The sequence below is a fragment of the Ascaphus truei genome, chromosome 5, assembly GCF_040206685.1.
Source record: "Ascaphus truei isolate aAscTru1 chromosome 5, aAscTru1.hap1, whole genome shotgun sequence".
Taxonomy (NCBI): Eukaryota; Metazoa; Chordata; class Amphibia; order Anura; family Ascaphidae; genus Ascaphus; species Ascaphus truei.
The window spans coordinates 232,998,579-233,018,242 of record NC_134487.1 but is presented as its reverse complement, the minus strand read 5'-3'; the positions used below and the strand labels follow the sequence as shown (position 1 = coordinate 233,018,242).

The 19,664-nt window shown below is 47.0% G+C and overlaps 1 protein-coding gene across 2 annotated transcripts in view; it reads left to right on the top strand.

Moving 5' to 3' along the window:
• The window catches only part of AEBP1 (AE binding protein 1), a 99,387-nt gene that overhangs the window by 53,176 nt on the left and 26,547 nt on the right, over positions 1-19,664 (top strand). For both annotated transcript variants that reach the window (XM_075601729.1, XM_075601728.1), the window contains 6 exons: positions 7,480-7,545; positions 8,963-9,058; positions 14,033-14,104; positions 14,591-14,653; positions 16,787-16,834; positions 17,174-17,242. In XM_075601729.1, the coding sequence (XP_075457844.1) occupies positions 7,480-7,545; positions 8,963-9,058; positions 14,033-14,104; positions 14,591-14,653; positions 16,787-16,834; positions 17,174-17,242 (414 nt within the window). The remainder of the gene's footprint in view (positions 1-7,479; positions 7,546-8,962; positions 9,059-14,032; positions 14,105-14,590; positions 14,654-16,786; positions 16,835-17,173; positions 17,243-19,664) is intronic.

Below are 19,664 nucleotides of genomic sequence, written 5' to 3'. Positions count from 1 at the left end.
TCTGTCAAAATTAGTTGCATAGTTCTAAGTCTGATTGAAGCTTTTATTAACCTGTACATTACCAGGAAAAGCACTCTGTATTAGATTTGTCACAATCATACTGCAAGCAGGTTCCCCTGAGAGTGGGAGATGCTATGGAGTGAGCTTTTAACCACTTAAATGTGGGAGGGGTGAGCTTCAACAAGATAGGAAGAGCCACCCTCCAATCAGCTAAGACCAGCTGAACAAGAATTGTAAAACATACAGGACACCTGGCCAAAATGTTAAACTAAAAGACCATTTTATTTAATAGATATCTATACATATATATATTTAGGAACTGTACCGTGTATAAGTTTCACTGGGTGTGGACTGAGCTCTGTCTGTGTTTCATGTTCTGTCTCTGGTTTTAAAATAGATAAATATAACCTGATCAAACAAATGACACAAAAACATGATACTTTTTCAACATTTATTTATCCACAAATGATTCAACATTCACTATCCATGTGTGATAAAGTATGTGAACCTTTAGATTCAGTACCTGGTGGCACCCCCTTGAGCAGCAATAACTTCAACTAAGTGTTTCCTATAAATGCTGGTCAGTCTCTCACATCGGTTTTCAGGAATTTTGGCCCATTCCTCCTTACAGAACTGCTTAAATTCAGTGAAATTTGAGGGCTTCTTTGCATGGACTTCAGGTCCTGCCACAACATTTCGATAGGATTTAGGTCCGGATTTTGACTAGGCCATTCTAAAACGTAGAATTTCTTCTCCTGCAGCCATTCTTTTGTAGATCTGCTTGTATGTTTAGGATTATTGTCTTGCTGCATGGCCCACTTTCGCTTCAGCTTCAGCTCAAGGACGAATGGCCTAACATTCTCCTCTAGAATCTTCTGATAGAATGCAGAATTCATGGTTCTGTCAATGATGGCAAGCCGTCCAGGTCCTGAGTCAGCAAAGCAGCCCCAAACCATCACACTCCCCCAACCATGCTTGACGGTTGGGATGAGGTGCTTCTGTTCAAACACAGTGTTTGGTTTTTGCCAAACATAATGTTTATCATTGAGACCAAAACGTTCTACCTTTGACACGTCTGTCCAGAGAACATTGTTCCAGAAGTCTTGTGGGTCATCTGTGTGCTCTTTGGCGAACTTCAGACAGGCAGCAATGTTCTTTTTAGAGAGCAGTAGTTTCCTTCGGCTATCGTCCCATGAACACCATTCATGGTCAGTCTTTTTCTGATAGTTGAGTCATGAACACTCACATTTGCCAAGGCGAGAGTGTCCTGCAGATCCTTCGATATTACTCTGGGGTTCTTTGTGACTTCCTGGGTGATTTTCCAGTTTGTTCATGGAGAGATTTTGGTAGGACGACCGCTCCTGGGTAGAGTGACTGTGGTCTTCAATTTTCTGTCTGACAATAGATTAGTATAGCTCCAAATCCTTAGAAATGGTTTTGTAACCCTTTCTAGACTGATTAGCATCAATAACTGCTTTTCTGAGGTCCTCCGAGTTTTATTTTGATCGTGGCATGACGTGTTTCCATACACCAGAATGGTGAAGACCAAACTCAAATAGTTTCTGATCTTTATATCGGTTGGGGCCTCCCAAACTCACCCCTGAAAATCTACCTAATTATTTAAACACCTGATTCTAATTATCCCCTTTAATTTAGCTGATACAACCAGGGTTTCACTTCCTTTTTCACATACCCTAACTCTTAATTACTCATTGTTTGTCTAATTCATACATCAATTTGTTTCAGAAGATATGGAGTTGGTTAATATAAACCCTATTGAGTGTAACGGTATTTCTGAACCGGCCTGACCCACCCAATCTCACATTGGCCCCTGTGGTCTAACCGGTCCCCATTACAGTGTGGTAGTGTCTGGTGGTGCACCTGTTGGCAACAGGACTCCTGAGTCTCCCGCATGATGGTATATGGGGAGGACCCGTCCAGACAGGCAGCTGAGGTAGTGTGCTGAGTCCTACCTAGTTCCAGTGCAGCGCCTCCACCTCATCAGGGTCCCTTCGGTCACTTGGGGATGGTCCTGGTGAGGAACTCCTCGGTGGTGCTCCTCTCTGTACATTCACTCCACACACGTACACGAGAGGTTGTTCGAATAAGAGCATCTTTATTGATTGAGGTGGGCTAGCTGCCCCACGCAGTAGAATCTCTAGCCACTCATCTTGAGTCAATGCTTCCCTTTGAAAGGTCAGCTCTCCTTTAATAGGGATTCCCTATCCCAGCCGGGATATCTCTACCCTGTGCCAGGTCCCTGGACACAGTCTCCTTGCAGCTACTATAACATAACCAGTAACTCAGACTAGGATTGAAACTTGAACTCCTCCTCCTCTTAGCTGAACTTGTACTAGAACTACTTTTTGACACAGTGCTGTGCCTTATGTACACTCTGGAAGCTGACACACCTCTGACATCACTAACCATGGAGTCAGAGCATGTGACCGCTCCCATCCATACACAGGGCACCCCACCAGGGTGTGAGGGCAAACCTCCATAATTACAACTGGCATGCCCACAACTTACCAGGCCTTACTGTCAGCAGGAGAGATGACTGTAGCCATTTTACATGACCGCTACATTCTCCCCCTGGTGAATCCCATCGTCCTCGCTGGGACCTAAATTTGTATACCCTTTTCCAGGAAGCACTGAAACACAAAACATAATTAGAACATCTTACAAATTTTCATAATGCATACAGAACAATTTCTACAGTACACTCCGCCAAGCCCGCCCCGACCAGCAGCCACGAACCCGCGTAATACATAGTACCTCCTAAAAGTAGTGACTGGGGTCAGGTTTTCTTACCTCCCTACCACCCATATCCAGGACCGTAACATAGTAATGTCTCGGCAGTCCCCTCTCGGGCCTATAGGTCACCTTATATTTGTAGATGTTCCTTCCTATGCCCCATATGCGTACTAAGTGCTCTATCCGCTCCTCGGCCTTCTTCCCTACCACTGCACTTCCCCTTCCGACTAAGTACATTTCAATGGCCTCCCTAAGCCACTTCCCTCTGTTTTCCTCTATTTCGTCCATGAGAGGCTCAGGGACATACGGGTACTCCAACCCGTGGGATGACTTATAACGAGCCATTATGGCCCGCTCGGCCCTACTTATCCTGGTCAGGTCAGCCCTACCGGCCCTCCCAGGTAACACCCATGATAGGGGCTCATCAGGGTCCACGGGATCTGACAGGATGCTGGGACCCATGGGTTCTATCTCCCTATGCTCGATCTGCAGCCATCGCTCCTGCAACTCTCTATCCCTTTGCTCAGGGGTGAACTCTCCCGCAGCCCACCAGTAATCCACTATATCTTCTCGCCGGATGAGGAACCGAGTGCGGTCCATCCATGCGGAGTACCCTTCAAATAGTGGGGCCCACCAACGGTGCTCTCTGAATTTGTGTGACTCCCCAGAATCACTATCATCCTCCAGGGAAAATACCCCCGATGTCCGTGCCGATCGCGGTACCGACCACCTGTAAGATCCCGGGGCCTTTTTCACTGGGTCGGGAGCTACAGGGGGCAACCACCGGCCTACCGCGGCCACTCTCAACTCTCCCCCCCCCCTGTGAAGTGCCTTCCGTAGCGCAACTGCGCTGTCTCCCCCCAGTCCGTTTCACCTCCTCTTCCGAGGGTATGTCCACCGATTCCAAGCTAGGCGGGGATCCCGTGGAACAGGTGACAGGGGCAGGGGTTTTATCTAGGGCATGGGATGGGGCATAAGGGCAAGTGATGGGACCCCACGGGGTTACGACCCATTCCCGGCTGTCCGTAGACTGGTCCAATGAGGACATCTCAGTCCTCGGATCGCCCATCCAACTCCTGGGCCCTTGAGGTGATCGGGGACCCTCCCCCGATCGCCGAAGCGTCGCTGCGTCGTTCCCAGCGGTTCCGCCGTCGCCACCGGAAGTGATGTCCTCCCCGGAAACGCCGCCATCCCGGGTCGGATCCCCATTCGGGATCTCTTCTTCGATGACGACATCCGGAAGCTCCGCCGTCGTCTTCACCGGAAGTGATGCCACCTCTCCACGTGCGTCTCGGGCCTGGCACGGCCCTTCCTCCGCTGCGCTGTCTGCCGGGACAAGGTAAGTGATGGGGCTGCTTCTCTTACCAGTCCGCAGGGGCGTTGGCGTCTCTCTCCCGTCGCCGCCAGGTCCTGGGACGGCGGGACTCCGTCTCTCGGCTCGCCGATCTGCGGGGGACGCCCTGTTCTCCAGACTGCCACTCACCCCACGGGGTGTCGTCCGTCCTGGGTCCCTCTTGGATCCCGATTTCGCCACCGCTAGTTCACGGAGATCCTCGTCGGAGTAATCTCCCTTCCCTGATCTCGGGGTCACCGAGCGTGGCGAAAGTCTTTTCTCTGCGCGGTCGGGGGTTGACCCGACCGTCTCGGTTGCTACTGACCCAGCCGACTTAGTCGACTCCAGCCCCCTTTCTCCGGGACTCGCACGGCTGATCCACAGTGCGCCAGGGGACTCGGCGGAGCGCCTAGCCGTATCCCCCGGGGGGTCAGCAGGTTGAATAGGTATAAATGTGGGCATGGGCCACAAATATTATGTCCCGCAATGTGGGCAATGTGCCACCGTGTTGACAGTGCCTCCGGGCAGCCCGCATTGTAGGCAGAGCCCGACCACCGTCTCGGTATTTGCCACCCTTACTACCAGTAGCCCGCCGGGTACCGAGTAGGGCTGGGTGGAGACCATCGTGCCCACAGTGGAGGAGCAGGCCATTCTTTTAGTAGGGACCATTTTCAGTATGGGTCTCTCCAGGTCAGTGGTTCCTCGCAACTGACCGGTAGAAGCTTCTGGGCCAGCCACTTCCTGCTTCGGCTCCTCCTTCCGCTGGCATAGCTGGAACCCGCCCCCAGGGGTTGCAATTATAGGCGGATCCCACAGGGGAATATCATGCCCCTTAATTAAGGCCGCGCCTTTCTCAGTCCTGGTGGGCGCGGTCTGCGTTTTCGCGCCAATTTCCTCATCAGAGTAGGATTCTTGGGCCGCGGCTAGTTCCCGCCTTCTCCTAGCTGCTGCTTTTCGTGCAAAATATCCCTCCTTTTTGCACGTTACCTCCGCGGCCGGAACTACTTCTTGTAGTGGCGCCATCTGGATATCAGTCCCTGGGCCCAGTGGGTGCATTCCCACAGGCCATAATTGAAAGTCACTCCCCCTGGTGGAAATCAGGGGAGGGTCCCATAGACTAAGCGGTTGACTCAGCACAGGGGCCGAGTGAGTCACTGTCCATGCAGGCGCAGCCATGCCTTTCGCGCCATGCCCCCCATCAGGGCGGGGCTCTGCTGTTCGAGCCATTCCCGGCCAGCTCTTTGCAAGTTCTGTATCAGCCAATTTCTCTGCGACTGGCCCATGCGGTCTCCCTAGCAAGCGGGAGCCGCCATTTTGGTTGGCTTTTAAGCCCGAAATGTCAGTTTGTTTGCTCTCCTCGCGGGGTTCCCCCCCAGTTATCACAATGTCCTCACACTTTTCAAGGGTGGCTCCTCGGTGTCCCAGACAGAATAAAAACGGGGCAGCCACGGCCTTCGCTCCACTCCAGAGCAGATTAGTTAAAGACAGCTCAGCGACGGTTTGCTCTTCAGTGGGGCGCACGCCACGGGTGCCTTCCCCATCAGCCTCAGGTTGCCATGTTGGGCTCTCCGCACCACGCGGATCCTCCATTCCTTGGGTTGTCACACTCTCGTACCAATTATCGTACATGGGGCTCCGCTCTGCGGGGCAGCCACCACACCAGTACAATAAGGATTGCTCAGATGCACCACCACATGTGTACCTGATCTAGGCTGGACTCATGTTGCACTACCTCAGGCTAGGCTCACTCTCTCAGTGTCTGCTGTAACTCCTTCCTCCCAGTCTGTGCTCCCTATGGTAAGTGTCTGGAATGGGCTAGAGTACTCTGGCTCTGCCATGCAGTACTTGGGGCGTCTACCTCTCTTGGTCAGCCTAGCGCAGACCCTCTCCAGGATTCCTGACCATGTTAACAGGCTATCCCTTCTGGCGTCCTACCAACTAGCACTACCTCAAGGTGACTCGGTCAGCTATAGCCCGGCTCCAAACCCCTCACTCCTTTCAGGCCCCTAGGTCGTCCCTGCGAACTGACAATACCCCGTCAGCCCCCTGACCACCCCTAGGTCCGTCCCTACGCAGCACAGAGTGGCAGCAGACTCTCTCCCTGTTTCCCAGTGTGCCTAGCTAGAGCCTGTCCTGATGACAGATCTGATCTCAGCAGCTCGCCTCCAAATGTAACGGTATTTCTGAACCGGCCTGACCCACCCAATCTCATATTGGCCCCTGTGGTCTAACCGGTCCCCATTACAGTGTGGTAGTGTCTGGTGGTGCACCTGTTGGCAACAGGACTCCTGAGTCTCCCGCATGATGGTATATGGGGAGGACCCGTCCAGACAGGCAGCTGAGGTAGTGTGCTGAGTCCTACCTAGTTCCAGTGCAGCGCCTCCACCTCATCAGGGTCCCTTCGGTCACTTGGGGATGGTCCTGGTGAGGAACTCCTCGGTGATGCTCCTCTCTGTACATTCACTCCACACACGTACACGAGAGGTTGTTCGAATAAGAGCATCTTTATTGATTGAGGTGGGCTAGCTGCCCCACGCAGTAGAATCTCTAGCCACTCATCTTGAGTCAATGCTTCCCTTTGAAAGGTCAGCTCTCCTTTAATAGGGATTCCCTATCCCAGCCGGGATATCTCTACCCTGTGCCAGGTCCCTGGACACAGTCTCCTTGCAGCTACTATAACATAACCAGTAACTCAGACTAGGATTGAAACTTGAACTCCTCCTCCTCTTAGCTGAACTTGTACTAGAACTACTTTTTGACACAGTGCTGTGCCTTATGTACACTCTGGAAGCTGACACACCTCTGACATCACTAACCATGGAGTCAGAGCATGTGACCGCTCCCATCCATACACAGGGCACCCCACCAGGGTGTGAGGGCAAACCTCCATAATTACTGCTGGCATGCCCACAACTTACCAGGCCTTACTGTCAGCAGGAGAGATGACTGTAGCCATATTACATGACCGCTACATGAGTATTTAAGAAAAAACTGGTTTTGATTCAAGAAGGTTATCATGGAAAAACTGTGGAATTATCATTGGGGTTCACACATTTTTTCTCGCCACTGTATGTCTGTTATAAAATACAGTACAACGTTATTAATATGTGATGCGGACACAAATAAATAAGTGTTGTACTACAAAAGTTCCTGGCGCCCATTTTTCTACAACCTTGCTACCTCATCACCCAGGCGCCTGAATCTAGCCCCTGAGTCAAGGTAACCCTTGTCGAGTAGCCATATAATACACATGTAATCTCCCTAGAAGCCAGGCAGTGAGGGTTACACTATACGTATATGTATTACTTATCTGAATTCAGGAGAGATGTAATAACTTGCAATAAATATGTATCTCTGTTGGTGATGTCACTGACACAGAATATCTCACCCAGGGCTGGATGAGGAGTCGCCGACAGAGGATTATAACGAGCACCTGGAGAGAGAGGATTATGACGACTGTAAGGAGTAACAATACATGGCTTTAATATATGTTACTGTTTGTATGTAAAACTTTGTGTGTATATATATATATATATATATATATATATATATATATATATATATATATATATTAGTGGCACTGTGTGCTCATTTGCATGTCATTTCCCAGAATCCCTTACTGCAGTGTAAGTGCTGTGTGCTGGGCGATAACGGTGAAAGACAGGGTTGCAGACCTGTCTAAGACATGCAAATGAACATACAGTAATATTTACAGTTGCTATATGCTTTACTGTGGAGGGTTTTTGTCACTTTTGTTACCCACCATAACCTTAATAAGTGTGGTGAATACCTACTCTTAGTCTCAAACCAGCATAGCCAGCAATCAACCTTACACTGATGATACCCATCAAGGGTGAAACATGTCTGTGAGTGGGTTTACTGGCTTTGCATCTCACCCCAGCCTATGCTTAAAAGCTGTGTTTAAAGCAGCATGCATTGGCTTAATGGTTGCTCGTGTAATATGAGCTTGAGACAAAAGGTGGCACTGTGTGCTCATTTGCATGTTATTTCCCAGAATCCCTTGCTGCAGTGGAAGTGCTGTGTGCTGGGCGATAATGGTGAAAGACAGGGTTGCAGACCTGTCTAAGACATGCAAATGAACATACAGTAATATTTACAGTTTTTATATATATATATATATATAATCAAAAAATAAATAGATGATACCGTTCTGTGGCTAACGAAATGCTTTTATTTGTGCGAGCTTTCGAGATACACTGATCTCTTCTTCCGGCGATGTTACAATGAATGAAGCAAGGATAACTTAAAAACAGTGTCTCTTGGAATGTTATCTGTGCTGTTCCTTCCCCCGTGTGGATGTGTTTTATGGCTAGAGGTGTCAAAGGGTAACTGAAAGCAACCCTTGCTTTCAGTTACCCTTTGACACCTCTAGCCATAAAACACATCCACACGGGGGAAGGAACAGCACAGATAACATTCCAAGAGACACTGTTTTTAAGTTATCCTTGCTTCATTCATTGTAACATCGCCGGAAGAAGAGATCAGTGTATCTCGAAAGCTCGCACAAATAAAAGCATTTCGTTAGCCACAGAACGGTATCATCTATTTATTTTTTGATTATTGAAGCTCGGCTAACACGGTACTGATACCTCTACATGAATATATATATATATATATATATATATATATATATATATATATATATATATATATATATATATATATATATATATATATATATATATATATAATATATAATATATATATAAAACTGTGACCGTGTGTAGGCATGTAATATTGTGTATGTAAATATGTATGTAATCGTGACTGTGTGTAGGTATGTAAATGTGTTTATTGCTGGGTGTGTTGGTATGTAACTGTGTATATAATCAATGTCTCATTTCTACCCCGCAGACGGTTTAATTAGACGCCAGAAGAAGCCCTTGCGGGTCCCTGAGCGTAAGATGCCATGGCGCCCTGTGACCGACAGAGAAGATAAGCCACAGACCAGTGAGAACCCTCCCTTGAGTAACCCCGAGATCCTCACTTGTCCCTCTCCCCCCAGGCTGAGCACAGACACAGCCCACTCCCATACAATAATACATCATATAAAGCCTCATGGAATAAGTATAACCTTAACTTCCCATGTGGAACGCATAAAGCAGCATCAGATTTATCAAAACAGCCCTGATACTTTCTATGAGATTTTATTCCCTTGATAATAATAGTTTTTTTTTCTTATACACAGTGCAGTTCACAGAATTTGTGCAGACACGGTTCCCAATGCCCAATCTATGTTTTGGGTGCCTGAGGCACAGGGAGATAAGGTGACTTGTCACAAGGAGCTGATACTGGGAATTGAACCGGGACTCTTCAAACTTAGGGGCTTATTCTAGTAGCCTTCATAACCCACTTATCAAGGCTTTTTAGCTGTTATCGGCCAAAAATGTCTACAGTGATTCAGAAAGCCTCGATAAATGGGTGGCGAGCGCCCATATCGACAGGTTTTGGAACTCGTGCAATTCTAGTAGCCTTAATTAGGTTATTGAGGCTAATCGCGGCTCTAGAATGGCGAGTTTCTCCCAAATTCCTCTCGCCAGAAAAAGTTGGCATGAAGCTGCCAAGATGCTGGTGAGGCGTCGGCGAGAGAGGAACTTAGGAAAAAAATGCATTTTTCCTGCATCGGATTGATGCCGGGGGTCTCCGGAGCTGATACCCATTAATATCACCACCGGAGAACCCCGGCATGAATCAGATGCATGAAAAATGCATTTACAGGCAGCTTCATTACCTCAGTGGCTAACCGCTAAGGCAATGCAGGGGTTAACTACCAGTGCCATGTTTATTGTGGGAAGCGAAGGTGGTATTTGGCCCTTGGTGGGTGTTTAGGCCTTGTGGGGGGGTTGTGGGTGCAGTTAACCCCTTTATTACCTTAGCGGTTAATATTGCTAAGGTAATGAAGGGGTTAAACCCTCCTGCTACCCACCCGGTAGATGTAAATACCCAGCAAGGGCCAAATGCCAACTTCACCCATCCTCGCTACCTACAATAAACATTAAAAAACACAACAACCCTACTACCCACCTCCTCTGCCCCCAACAATTTCACCCCCCCAAACACATACAGTACAGTAATGGGCAAAATTACTATTATCTAGATATGGATACTAGCTAATTTGCCCATTCAATAATCAAACATTAGACAGACAGCATAAATAAAGTAAATAAAACGTCTACTTACCCCTGCCATGATGAAGGGCATCCTCATCACCATACTCCAGGTCCAGGTACAAGAAAAAACACCATCTAATGGCCCTTAACTCCTTAATCACTTTAGCGGTTAATAACCGCTATAGTAATTAAGGGGATAACCCAACCGGGAGGCCTAACCACCCACTCCAGCACAAGTACCCCCACCCTCTACACATTGATTGGCACAGTGGTACATCATACCCATATAATATGGACATGATAAGGCACTATAGAAGTCAATGGCCTACCTATAAAAAAAATCATCAAGCACAACAATTAAAGAAATATACAAGCACCTAATAACCACAAGAATAAAAGAACTACAAAGCCTCAGCTACACATCAATAACATTATTCTAACACCAAAACAACAAAAGAATAAAAATAGTTATACCAAAATACTAGAATACAATTAAATGCACACCTAACCAACAAAACAATTCAAGAAATAAAACCGCTACCAATTCTAAAATGTAATAAAAACAAGCCATCCAAATACCAAACAAATTAGTGAAACAATAAACAGAAATAGAAAAAATAACAATCAATTGTAAACAAGCATTTGCCAAAAAATGCATTGCCTGTCACTGTGTTTATCTGTATCCTAAAGGGGCACAGATGAATACATTAGCAGTCAATGGGCAATGAAAAACATAAAAAATAAATAAATACAATAAAAAACAATTACATCCATTCAATATTTATCAATGGCCAACCTATAAAAAAATAAACAGTTGAAGTTGAACCCCTTCATTGCCTTAGCGTAAGGTAATGAAGCTGTTTTAATAACAATTTTAATACTAATGTACGTGAGCAGGGGGTCCCCAGAGCAGAACCGCATTGATTTGAGGTCCGGGAACCCCCTGCTTCCCGAGATACAGGCCCCTTATAGGGTGCCGGTATCTCCTATGCATTTAAATGTCTTGTGTCACGTGACTGGGACATTTAAATGCATAGGAGATACCGGCACCCCATAACGGGGCCTGTAACTCGGGAAGCAGGGGGTGCCCGGACCTGAAATCAACATGGTTCTGCTCCGGAGACCCCTTGCTCACGTACACTAGTATTAAAATTGTTATTAAAACCTTGCGATTGCTGGCGAGTTATGCGCAGGGATAAATTGCTCTCTCTGTGCAGCTCTCTGTGCAGCTGGCCCGCCCATATGGCTGCAGATCCACGGATGAGACCTTTCGAGATAGGTGAATATCAAAATCAGTGCTCCTCGCCAGTTTTAGCTATCGCCGGTCTTCTGAATACCGTGATAACTACACAGACAAAACTGGTGGCGTAACAGGCCCAGCGAGACATTGTATGAAGGCTATTAGCATAGGCCCCTTGGTGTCATTGTTATCAGAGTCCGTGGGGCCTATTCTATAAGGCTTCATTAAAAAAATCGCCGGGCCATTTAAACCGCCATTTTTTGGAGCGTTGCTGTCATGGTATTCAGAAAGCCTCGATTACCTGTGATATCAAAATTCCCAAAACGGGCGAGTAGCCAGCAACGTGATGATCGCCTCTCTCAAAAGGGATGACCCTTTTGACGATTTGTTCCAGCTGCAGAGAAAGCTGCACAGAGAGAACCACCTCTCCTTGCGCATATCTCGTCAGCAATAGCAGGCGTTTAATAACATTTTTAAAACCAGTGTACGTGAGCAGGGGGGTCACCGGAGCAGAACCACATTGATTTCAGGTCCGGGGACCCCCTGCTTCCCGAGATATAGGCCCCGTTATGGGGTGCCGGTATCTCTATGCATTTAAATGTCTCGCGTCACATGACCATGGGAATTAAATGCATACGAGATACCCGCACCCCATAACGGGGCCTGTATCTCAGGAAGCAGGGGTTTCGGACCTCAAATCAATGCGGTTCTGATCCGAAGATCTCCTGCTCACATTTTTTTTTTTATTAAAACAGCTTCATTACCTTAGCGGCTAGTGCTTCTATTTCTTGAATTGGTTGGATAGGTTTATTTATTTCATTTTATTCTTATGTTTTGGAATAACATCATTTGTATTCTTTTGGTGGTAGATAACTATTATTTATGTGTAATATTAGCCTTTTTAATTCTTTTATTTTTGGGGTGTTTAGGTGCTTGTGTATTTCTTTTATTATTGTGTATTTTTGGCCTTAATGATTTTTATTAGGTTGACCATTGAGTGCTATAGTGGCTTATTATGCCCATATTATATGGGTATGATATACCACGGTTCCAATCAATAGTACAGGGTGGGTATAGTGGGGCCGGGTGGGTGGTTAGGCCTCCTGGGTGGGTAGCAGGAGACGGGGATTAACCCCTTAATTACTATAGCGGTTATTAACCGCTAAGGTAATGAAGAAGTTAACTCCACCCGCAACCCCCGCAAAGCCTAAACACCCACCAAGGGCCAAATAACACCTTCACCCACCCCCTCTACCCACAATAAACATGGCACTGTTAGTTAACCACTTCATTGCCTTAGCGGTTAGCTGCTAAGGTAATTAAGTTGTCTGTAAATGCATTTTTATTGTATGGGATTCATGTCAGGGGCCTCCAGTGCTGATATTAATCGGCATCCGCTCCGGAGACCTCCGGCATCAATCTGATGCAGAATAAAAGCATTTTCTTTCTAAGTCCTCTCTCGTCGCCTTCCCAGCAGGTTCTCCCCAGCCTCACGCCAACTTTTCCTGGCGTGAGGATTTTGGGAGAAACTCGCCATTCTAGAGCCGCGATTAATCTCCATAAGCTAATCGAGGCTACTAGAATTGCACAAGTTCCAAAACCTGCCGAAAATGGGCTTATCGCCGCTCACCCAGCGATGTGTTTTGGACGGCCGCAAAAATAGGCGATTCATGCCTTTATCGCCCACTTTCAAGGCTTACAGGATAGCAGTAGGCATTGTGGCCGAAAAGGTCTCCATAAGTGGGTTATCAAGGCTTATAGAATAGGCCCCAGTGTCTTTACTCACAGAGTCATAACTTCAGGAAAATCCTGGTTTTCTGCAGCCTGGAAACTCTGGTATATATAACACGAGTGACACATTCATACATTGTGAATTTTACACTCAACACCTGGGTTACGCCGACGGTGTAACAGGAAAGTCCGTTACAATCTGTACAGTATGTATGTATATATTTAGAAATAGTTCTAGGGGACTTCACAGTTGAGAGACTCAGGAGGAGCAAGAGGCTAACCTCAGTGTTTTGAAAGTCTAGACAGGAGAAGCAGACATTACAGCCCCGCTGCACCCTGATTCAGCAAATACATGACGTGTCTTATGTAACAGGGCTCACATAACAGGGTTTAGAAAGTGGTACTGAGTATCTTCTTTACAGGGTGAGCATGAGGAACAAGGACACACACACACACACACACACACACACACACACACACACACACACACACACACACACACACACACACACACACACACACACTTCTTGTGACTTTGGGCTAGTCACTTTATCTTCCTAAAACATAGATTGTTAGCTCTATGGGGTAGTCCTGTGTCTACAAATATTTTATGTACAGCACTGTGTACACTTTACTCATTACCCTTTCCCCACTTATCTGCCTACACATTCCTATACCTCCCTCTGTGTCACTCTGTGTCACTCTGTGTCACTCTGACCCATAATCACCCCTCTGTCCGTCCACTCCTCCACCCTATCTCCCCCCAGGATACGCCTCCTATTCTTATACACATACTGTTTTTGGTGTCCGAAGGTCCCTCTGTCTCTGCTTCTCCCCTCACAGGGAAGCCGGTGCAGCCCCCCACAACACCCCCCGATTACCCCGACCTCACACTGGGAGGGAATTATGAGGACTGTAAGTATCCATTCAGCAGGCAGAATCACCTTACCTACCAGACTTGGTTGTTCAGGGGGCAGAGGTACAGAAGCTGGCAACTCTAGGGCTGGACATGGGTACAAAGACTGGCACTTCTAGGCTGGATGGAACTGGAATACAGAGCCTGGCACCTCTAGGGCTGGACAGGATTACAAAGCTGGCACCTGCAGAGCTTGACTGGGAGACAAAAGCCTAGTATCTCTATGGCTAGACAGGGATACAACGCCTGGCACCTCTAGGGCTTGGTGGCTCAGGGTGAAGGGCTATAGAGCCTGTCACCTCTAGGGCTGGACAAGCATACGATTATAGAGCCTGACACCCCTCGGGCTTGATAGAGTGCAGGGATACAGAGAGTGGATGGATCCAGAGCCTGGCACCTCTAGGACTGGCTAAAGTGCACAGATAAAGGGTCTGGCACTTCTAGGGCTGGTGTCCCCTGTACACTCTTACTGTTTGTCTCTGCAGATGATTACATACCTCTGAAACCCCCTGAGGAGGAGGAGACGGACAAAGATAAATCCATATCAAGTAATTATCACATCCACTTGTTTTATATATATATATATATATATATATATATATATATGTGTGTACATGTACTGTATATGCCTGTCTGTCTGTCTGTCTGTCTGTCTGTGTACTATGTGGATCGGTACTCATACCCCTGCTTTTGAACTTATTTATTAATTACCTTGAGGTTGGCATAGAGAGCAAAGTCTCCATCTTTGCTGATTACACTAAATTGTGGAAGGTAGTAAAATCAGGTCAAGATGTAATATCTCTACAGAAGGACTTGGATAAACAGGAAACATGGGCAGGCAAATGGCAGATGACGTTTAATACGGATAAATGTAAGGTTATGCATTTGGGAAACAAGAATAAACCAGTGTCATAAATAAATCAACCAAAATTAGGCGAATCCTTGCTGGAGAAGGATTTAGGAGTGCTTGTAGACAGCAGGCTTAGCAATAGTGCCCAATGTCAGGCAGTAGCTGCAAAGGCAAATAAGATCTTATATTGCATTAAATGGGGAATGGATGTAAGCATAATTATGCCCCTCAATAATGCATTAGTAAGACCACACCTTGAATATAGAGTACAGTTTTGGGCCCCACTCCATAAAAAAAACATTATGGAAGTAGAAAAAGTATAGAGAAGAGCAATCAAATTAATAAACGGGATGTAAAATCTGGCTTATAAGTAGAGGCTAGCTAAATTAGATATGTTTACATTTGAAAAGAGGTGTCTAAGAAGGGATATGATAACTATATACAAATATATTCAGAGACAATACAAGTGTAACGCCTGTATGCCCGCAGACCTGGCCAGTCCCCAGTACTGAGGTGGGTAAGGGTATAACACGCACCCACAGCAGTGAGGGCGTGCCCGGAGTGTGGTAAGATGCGTTGCCGGCCCTGGTGAGAAAGGGGTTAACGATATACTTGCTGAGTCCGGCTGTCAGAAGTCAGAGGGTTAATGTCCAAGAGCCGTGGGTCAGGGGCAGGAGAAAGCAGCGTAGTGAGGTCCAAAGCAGAGTCCAGGGGTAGCGAGGTACACGTAGTCAAACAGAGCCGAGATCAATCCAAGGGTATCCAAAAAAGGGCAGGGACCGGAACAAGAGCTGCAACAGAGAGCAGAGCTTGGCATAGACACTGCACACAGGAGTCACAGAGAAGCTATGCAGAGCAAGGAAGGAGAGGGCAGACTGGGGTTATAAAGGAAGGAGGGCCAATGGTAGCAAGGGGTGGGGCGGAGGCCTGTCTGGGTGATCGCAGGGATAGGTCGAGGAGAGCAGGGAGGGAGACAGGGGGGTGATCCATGGTAATCGCCTGCAGCCGATGGGGGGTGGCGCCAGCGGCGCGGAAGGACTGGTAAGAAGATCGGGTGCGCTCTGTAGGGCTGCCATGCGTGCGCCGCGGAGGAACGGCTCGGCATGGGAGCGGGACAGGTAAGAGGCCGAGGGAGCGGGGAACCGGGGCAGAGATCCGCCGTGGGGCCTGAGGTGACGGGGACCTGCTGAGAGGCGCGTGTCCCCCGATCCGTTATAACAAGGAGCTTTCAAAAGAACTATTCATCCCAAGTGCAGTACAAAGGACTCGGGCCATCCCTTAAAATTGGAGGAAAGGAGATTTCACCAGCAACAAAGGAAAGGGTTATTTACAGTAAGGGCAGTTAAAATGTGGAATTCATTACCCATCGAGACTAATGGCAGATACAATAGATACCTTTAAAAAAAAAAGTTGGACATCTTTTTAGAACGGGAAGGTATACAGGGATATACCAAATAAGTAAACATGGGAAGGAGGTTTATCCAGAGAGTAATCTGATTGCTATTACTGTAGTCAGTGGAAGTATTATATGCTAAAAAATAATGGTGAAAAGCAGGATTGCAAACTTGTCTAATACGTGACTGTGCTCACAAGTGATATTTTTATTTGCTGGATTCTGAAGGGAATTTATTTTTCCCCTTATGAGACATAATTGGATAATATTTCACTGGGATTTTTTGTTTGCCTTCTTCTGGATCAATATACTGTAAATACAAATATAGAATAAAGTATCTGTTGTCTAAATTTAACATAGGTTGAACTTGATCGACATATGTCTTTTTTCAATGTTCTCGCTCCCTCTCATCTTCTGTATATTTTTTTCCCTCTGCAGAGAAGCCTCAAAAGAGTGGCAAAGAGAGAGAGGAGGAGGAAAACAAAGGTGTGTGAGAGAGAGAGAGAGAGAGAGAGAGAGAGAGAGAGAGAGAGAGAGAGAGAGAGAGAGAGAGAGAGAGAGAGAGAGAGAGAGAGAATGTGGGTGTAAATGAGAGAGGAAGGGGTCGGAAAGAAAGGGAGGGGGAAAAAGAGTAACGGGGAGCTAAAAAGAGGGACAGGAAAGTGAGAGTAGGGGAGGAATCAATAGAGATGGGAATAGGGAGAGAGTGAGAGTGCGCCTGTCCACATGAACTTTCTGCTCACAGAGAAAGATATGCATGCATGATGGGTATAAATCGATGGTACACAGTCTTATATAGTACATACCTTCTTCCTCCCCCTGCAGACAAGAAGAAGCCGCCTGAGAAGTGGGACACGGAGGAGGAGGTGGTGGAGACCCCCAAGGAGAGGAAAAGTGAGTCCCCATCCCTCCCCCCACCAGCACCTCATACTTAACCCTGATTAGCCCTGTGAGGAATCCCTGGGGAACACACAGCTATCGGCCTTTTATGAGACATACAGCTATCTCACTGTCTTCAACAAAAGACACACAGTGATCTCACTGGCTTCTACAAAAGACACACAGCTATATCACTTTTCTCTATGAGATGTGCAGCTATCCCTCTGCCCTCTATGAGACCAACATATATCTCACTTCTCTCATATGAAGTGAGTTAATGTGTTGGGGGTTGCAGTACCACATCTTCAGTGCACATCCAAGTGTCTGAAGAGTTGTGCAAAGGTTTGGCAGAAGATTGGAAGAGGGTCTCACTCACTTGGTTTTCACCTACGGATTGAAACTCTTGAAACCTCCAATCCAACATGTTTTCATATGTGTCTCTCCCTCTCTCTCACTCCCCCCTCTCTCTCCACTTCCCCCTCCCTCTCAATTCCCCCCTCCCTCTCTCTCCCACTTCCCCTAAGGTGACCAGATTTTCAAAAGGAAAAACCGGGACACATTTATAAATATTTTTTTTAAACAAATTACATCATATGACGCACCCCGTTGCCATGACAACGAGACACTGGCGTCAGGCGGTGACATGTTGCCATGACAATGTGGCATCATGTGATGCCTCGGCGCCATAATGCGTCCTGTTGTCATGTCAACTTGATGCAGCGTGGCGTTATGAAGCGTCTCGTTGTTATGGCAATGTGCATTACGTGAAGTCGCGCAGCCATGTTGACGGAATTTGGAGGGGAGGATACAGCCAAAGGCAAGATAAATATATAATAAATAGATCTAACATTTTTTGTTATCTCTGGGTTAGCCTTCAATAGAAGGTGGCAACCCTGGCTGCAGTGTGTTTCTGTATACAGAGGTGAGCCCTGCAGTGTGCGTTTGTGTATATAGAGGTGGGGGCGGCAGTGTGCGTTTATGTGCATAAGAGGTAGGGGCTGCAGTGTGCGTTTGTGTGTATAGAGGTGGGGGCTGCAGTGTGCGTTTGTGTGGATAGAGGTGGGGGCTGCAGTGTGCGTTTGTCTGTATAGAGGTGGGGCTGCAGTGTGTGTTTGTGTGTATAGAGGTGGGGGCTTTGCTTGGGTCCTTCAACTCTTACAGCCAGGGCATTATTGGCCAAGAATGCCCAGTTCGGAGGGGATGATTACTACGTCAAAAATGTATTTCTTTTCGATTCTTAACATAACACAAACTCTCGTCTAACCCCCTTCCCTCCATTTCTCGCTCTCTCGGCTCCCTCACCGTGTATGTGTGTATGTGTAATTAAAATTAAAATAATTAACAAATTAAAATTAAATAAATAATTGACATCAATTAAAATGAAATAAAAAAATGTAGGCATTAATTAACATTAAGACATTTTAAAAATGTGACATTCCTGACCTTGTATGTACATTACATTTTGCAAAATAGGGTTTCTTGCTGTAATCGTGGCAGTCAGTGACATCACTGCCATGCAGGGCCGCAGACAGCTTTCCCAGGGCCCAGGACCAACGTTTCCACCAGGGGCCCCTCACCCACGTTTCGGCAGCCTTGCAAGAACCCCCCCTTCTCACACAGCACCTAACTCTCACCCCACCTCACACTCCCCAGTCACCCTTTCCTTCCCCCCTCTCTCTTACACCTCCCCATGTATTTTTCTCCCCTCCCCACACTCAACCTCCCTCCCCAATATACATGCATACACAGTGACTGACACACACACACACACACACACACACACACACACACACACACACACACACACACACACACACACACACACACACACACACACACCTCATATCTACCCCTCCTCATATATCCTCATATCTCCCCCTCCTCATACCGTCCCCTCCTCATACCTCCCACTCCTCATACCTCCCTGTTGCAGGGTACACGCAACTACACACGCGGGGTCTCTTGGCAAGGCTTATTTATTTAGCCTTAAAACATACAGCACACAAAACAAAATAGCTTCTCTTCAGCAGACAAAACAAAATAGCCTATCTTCAGCATGGCAAACAAAGCAGTTTCTCTTCAGCATGCAGGACACAACAGTTCATCAACCGTGTACTTTGCAAACAGACCTTATATCAGTAATCTCTTCAGTAACTCACTCCTGTCTCCTGAGCAGCTAGCCTACATGTGTGCACATCCTGGGTTTTTTAACACACCTTGATTAGGCAGCTGGGATTTAACTAATTGCCATGAGTTCCCAGCTGAAGTTAACCTCATCATTGCTGCACTGCAGACTAAACATATGTCTGTCAGGCATATAGCTGGTGGCTTTTATTTACCCTGTCACACTCCCACTCCTCATACCTCCCACTCCTCATCTCCCCACATCTCCCCCTCCTCATACCTTCCTCTCCCCACATTTCCACCTCCTCATACC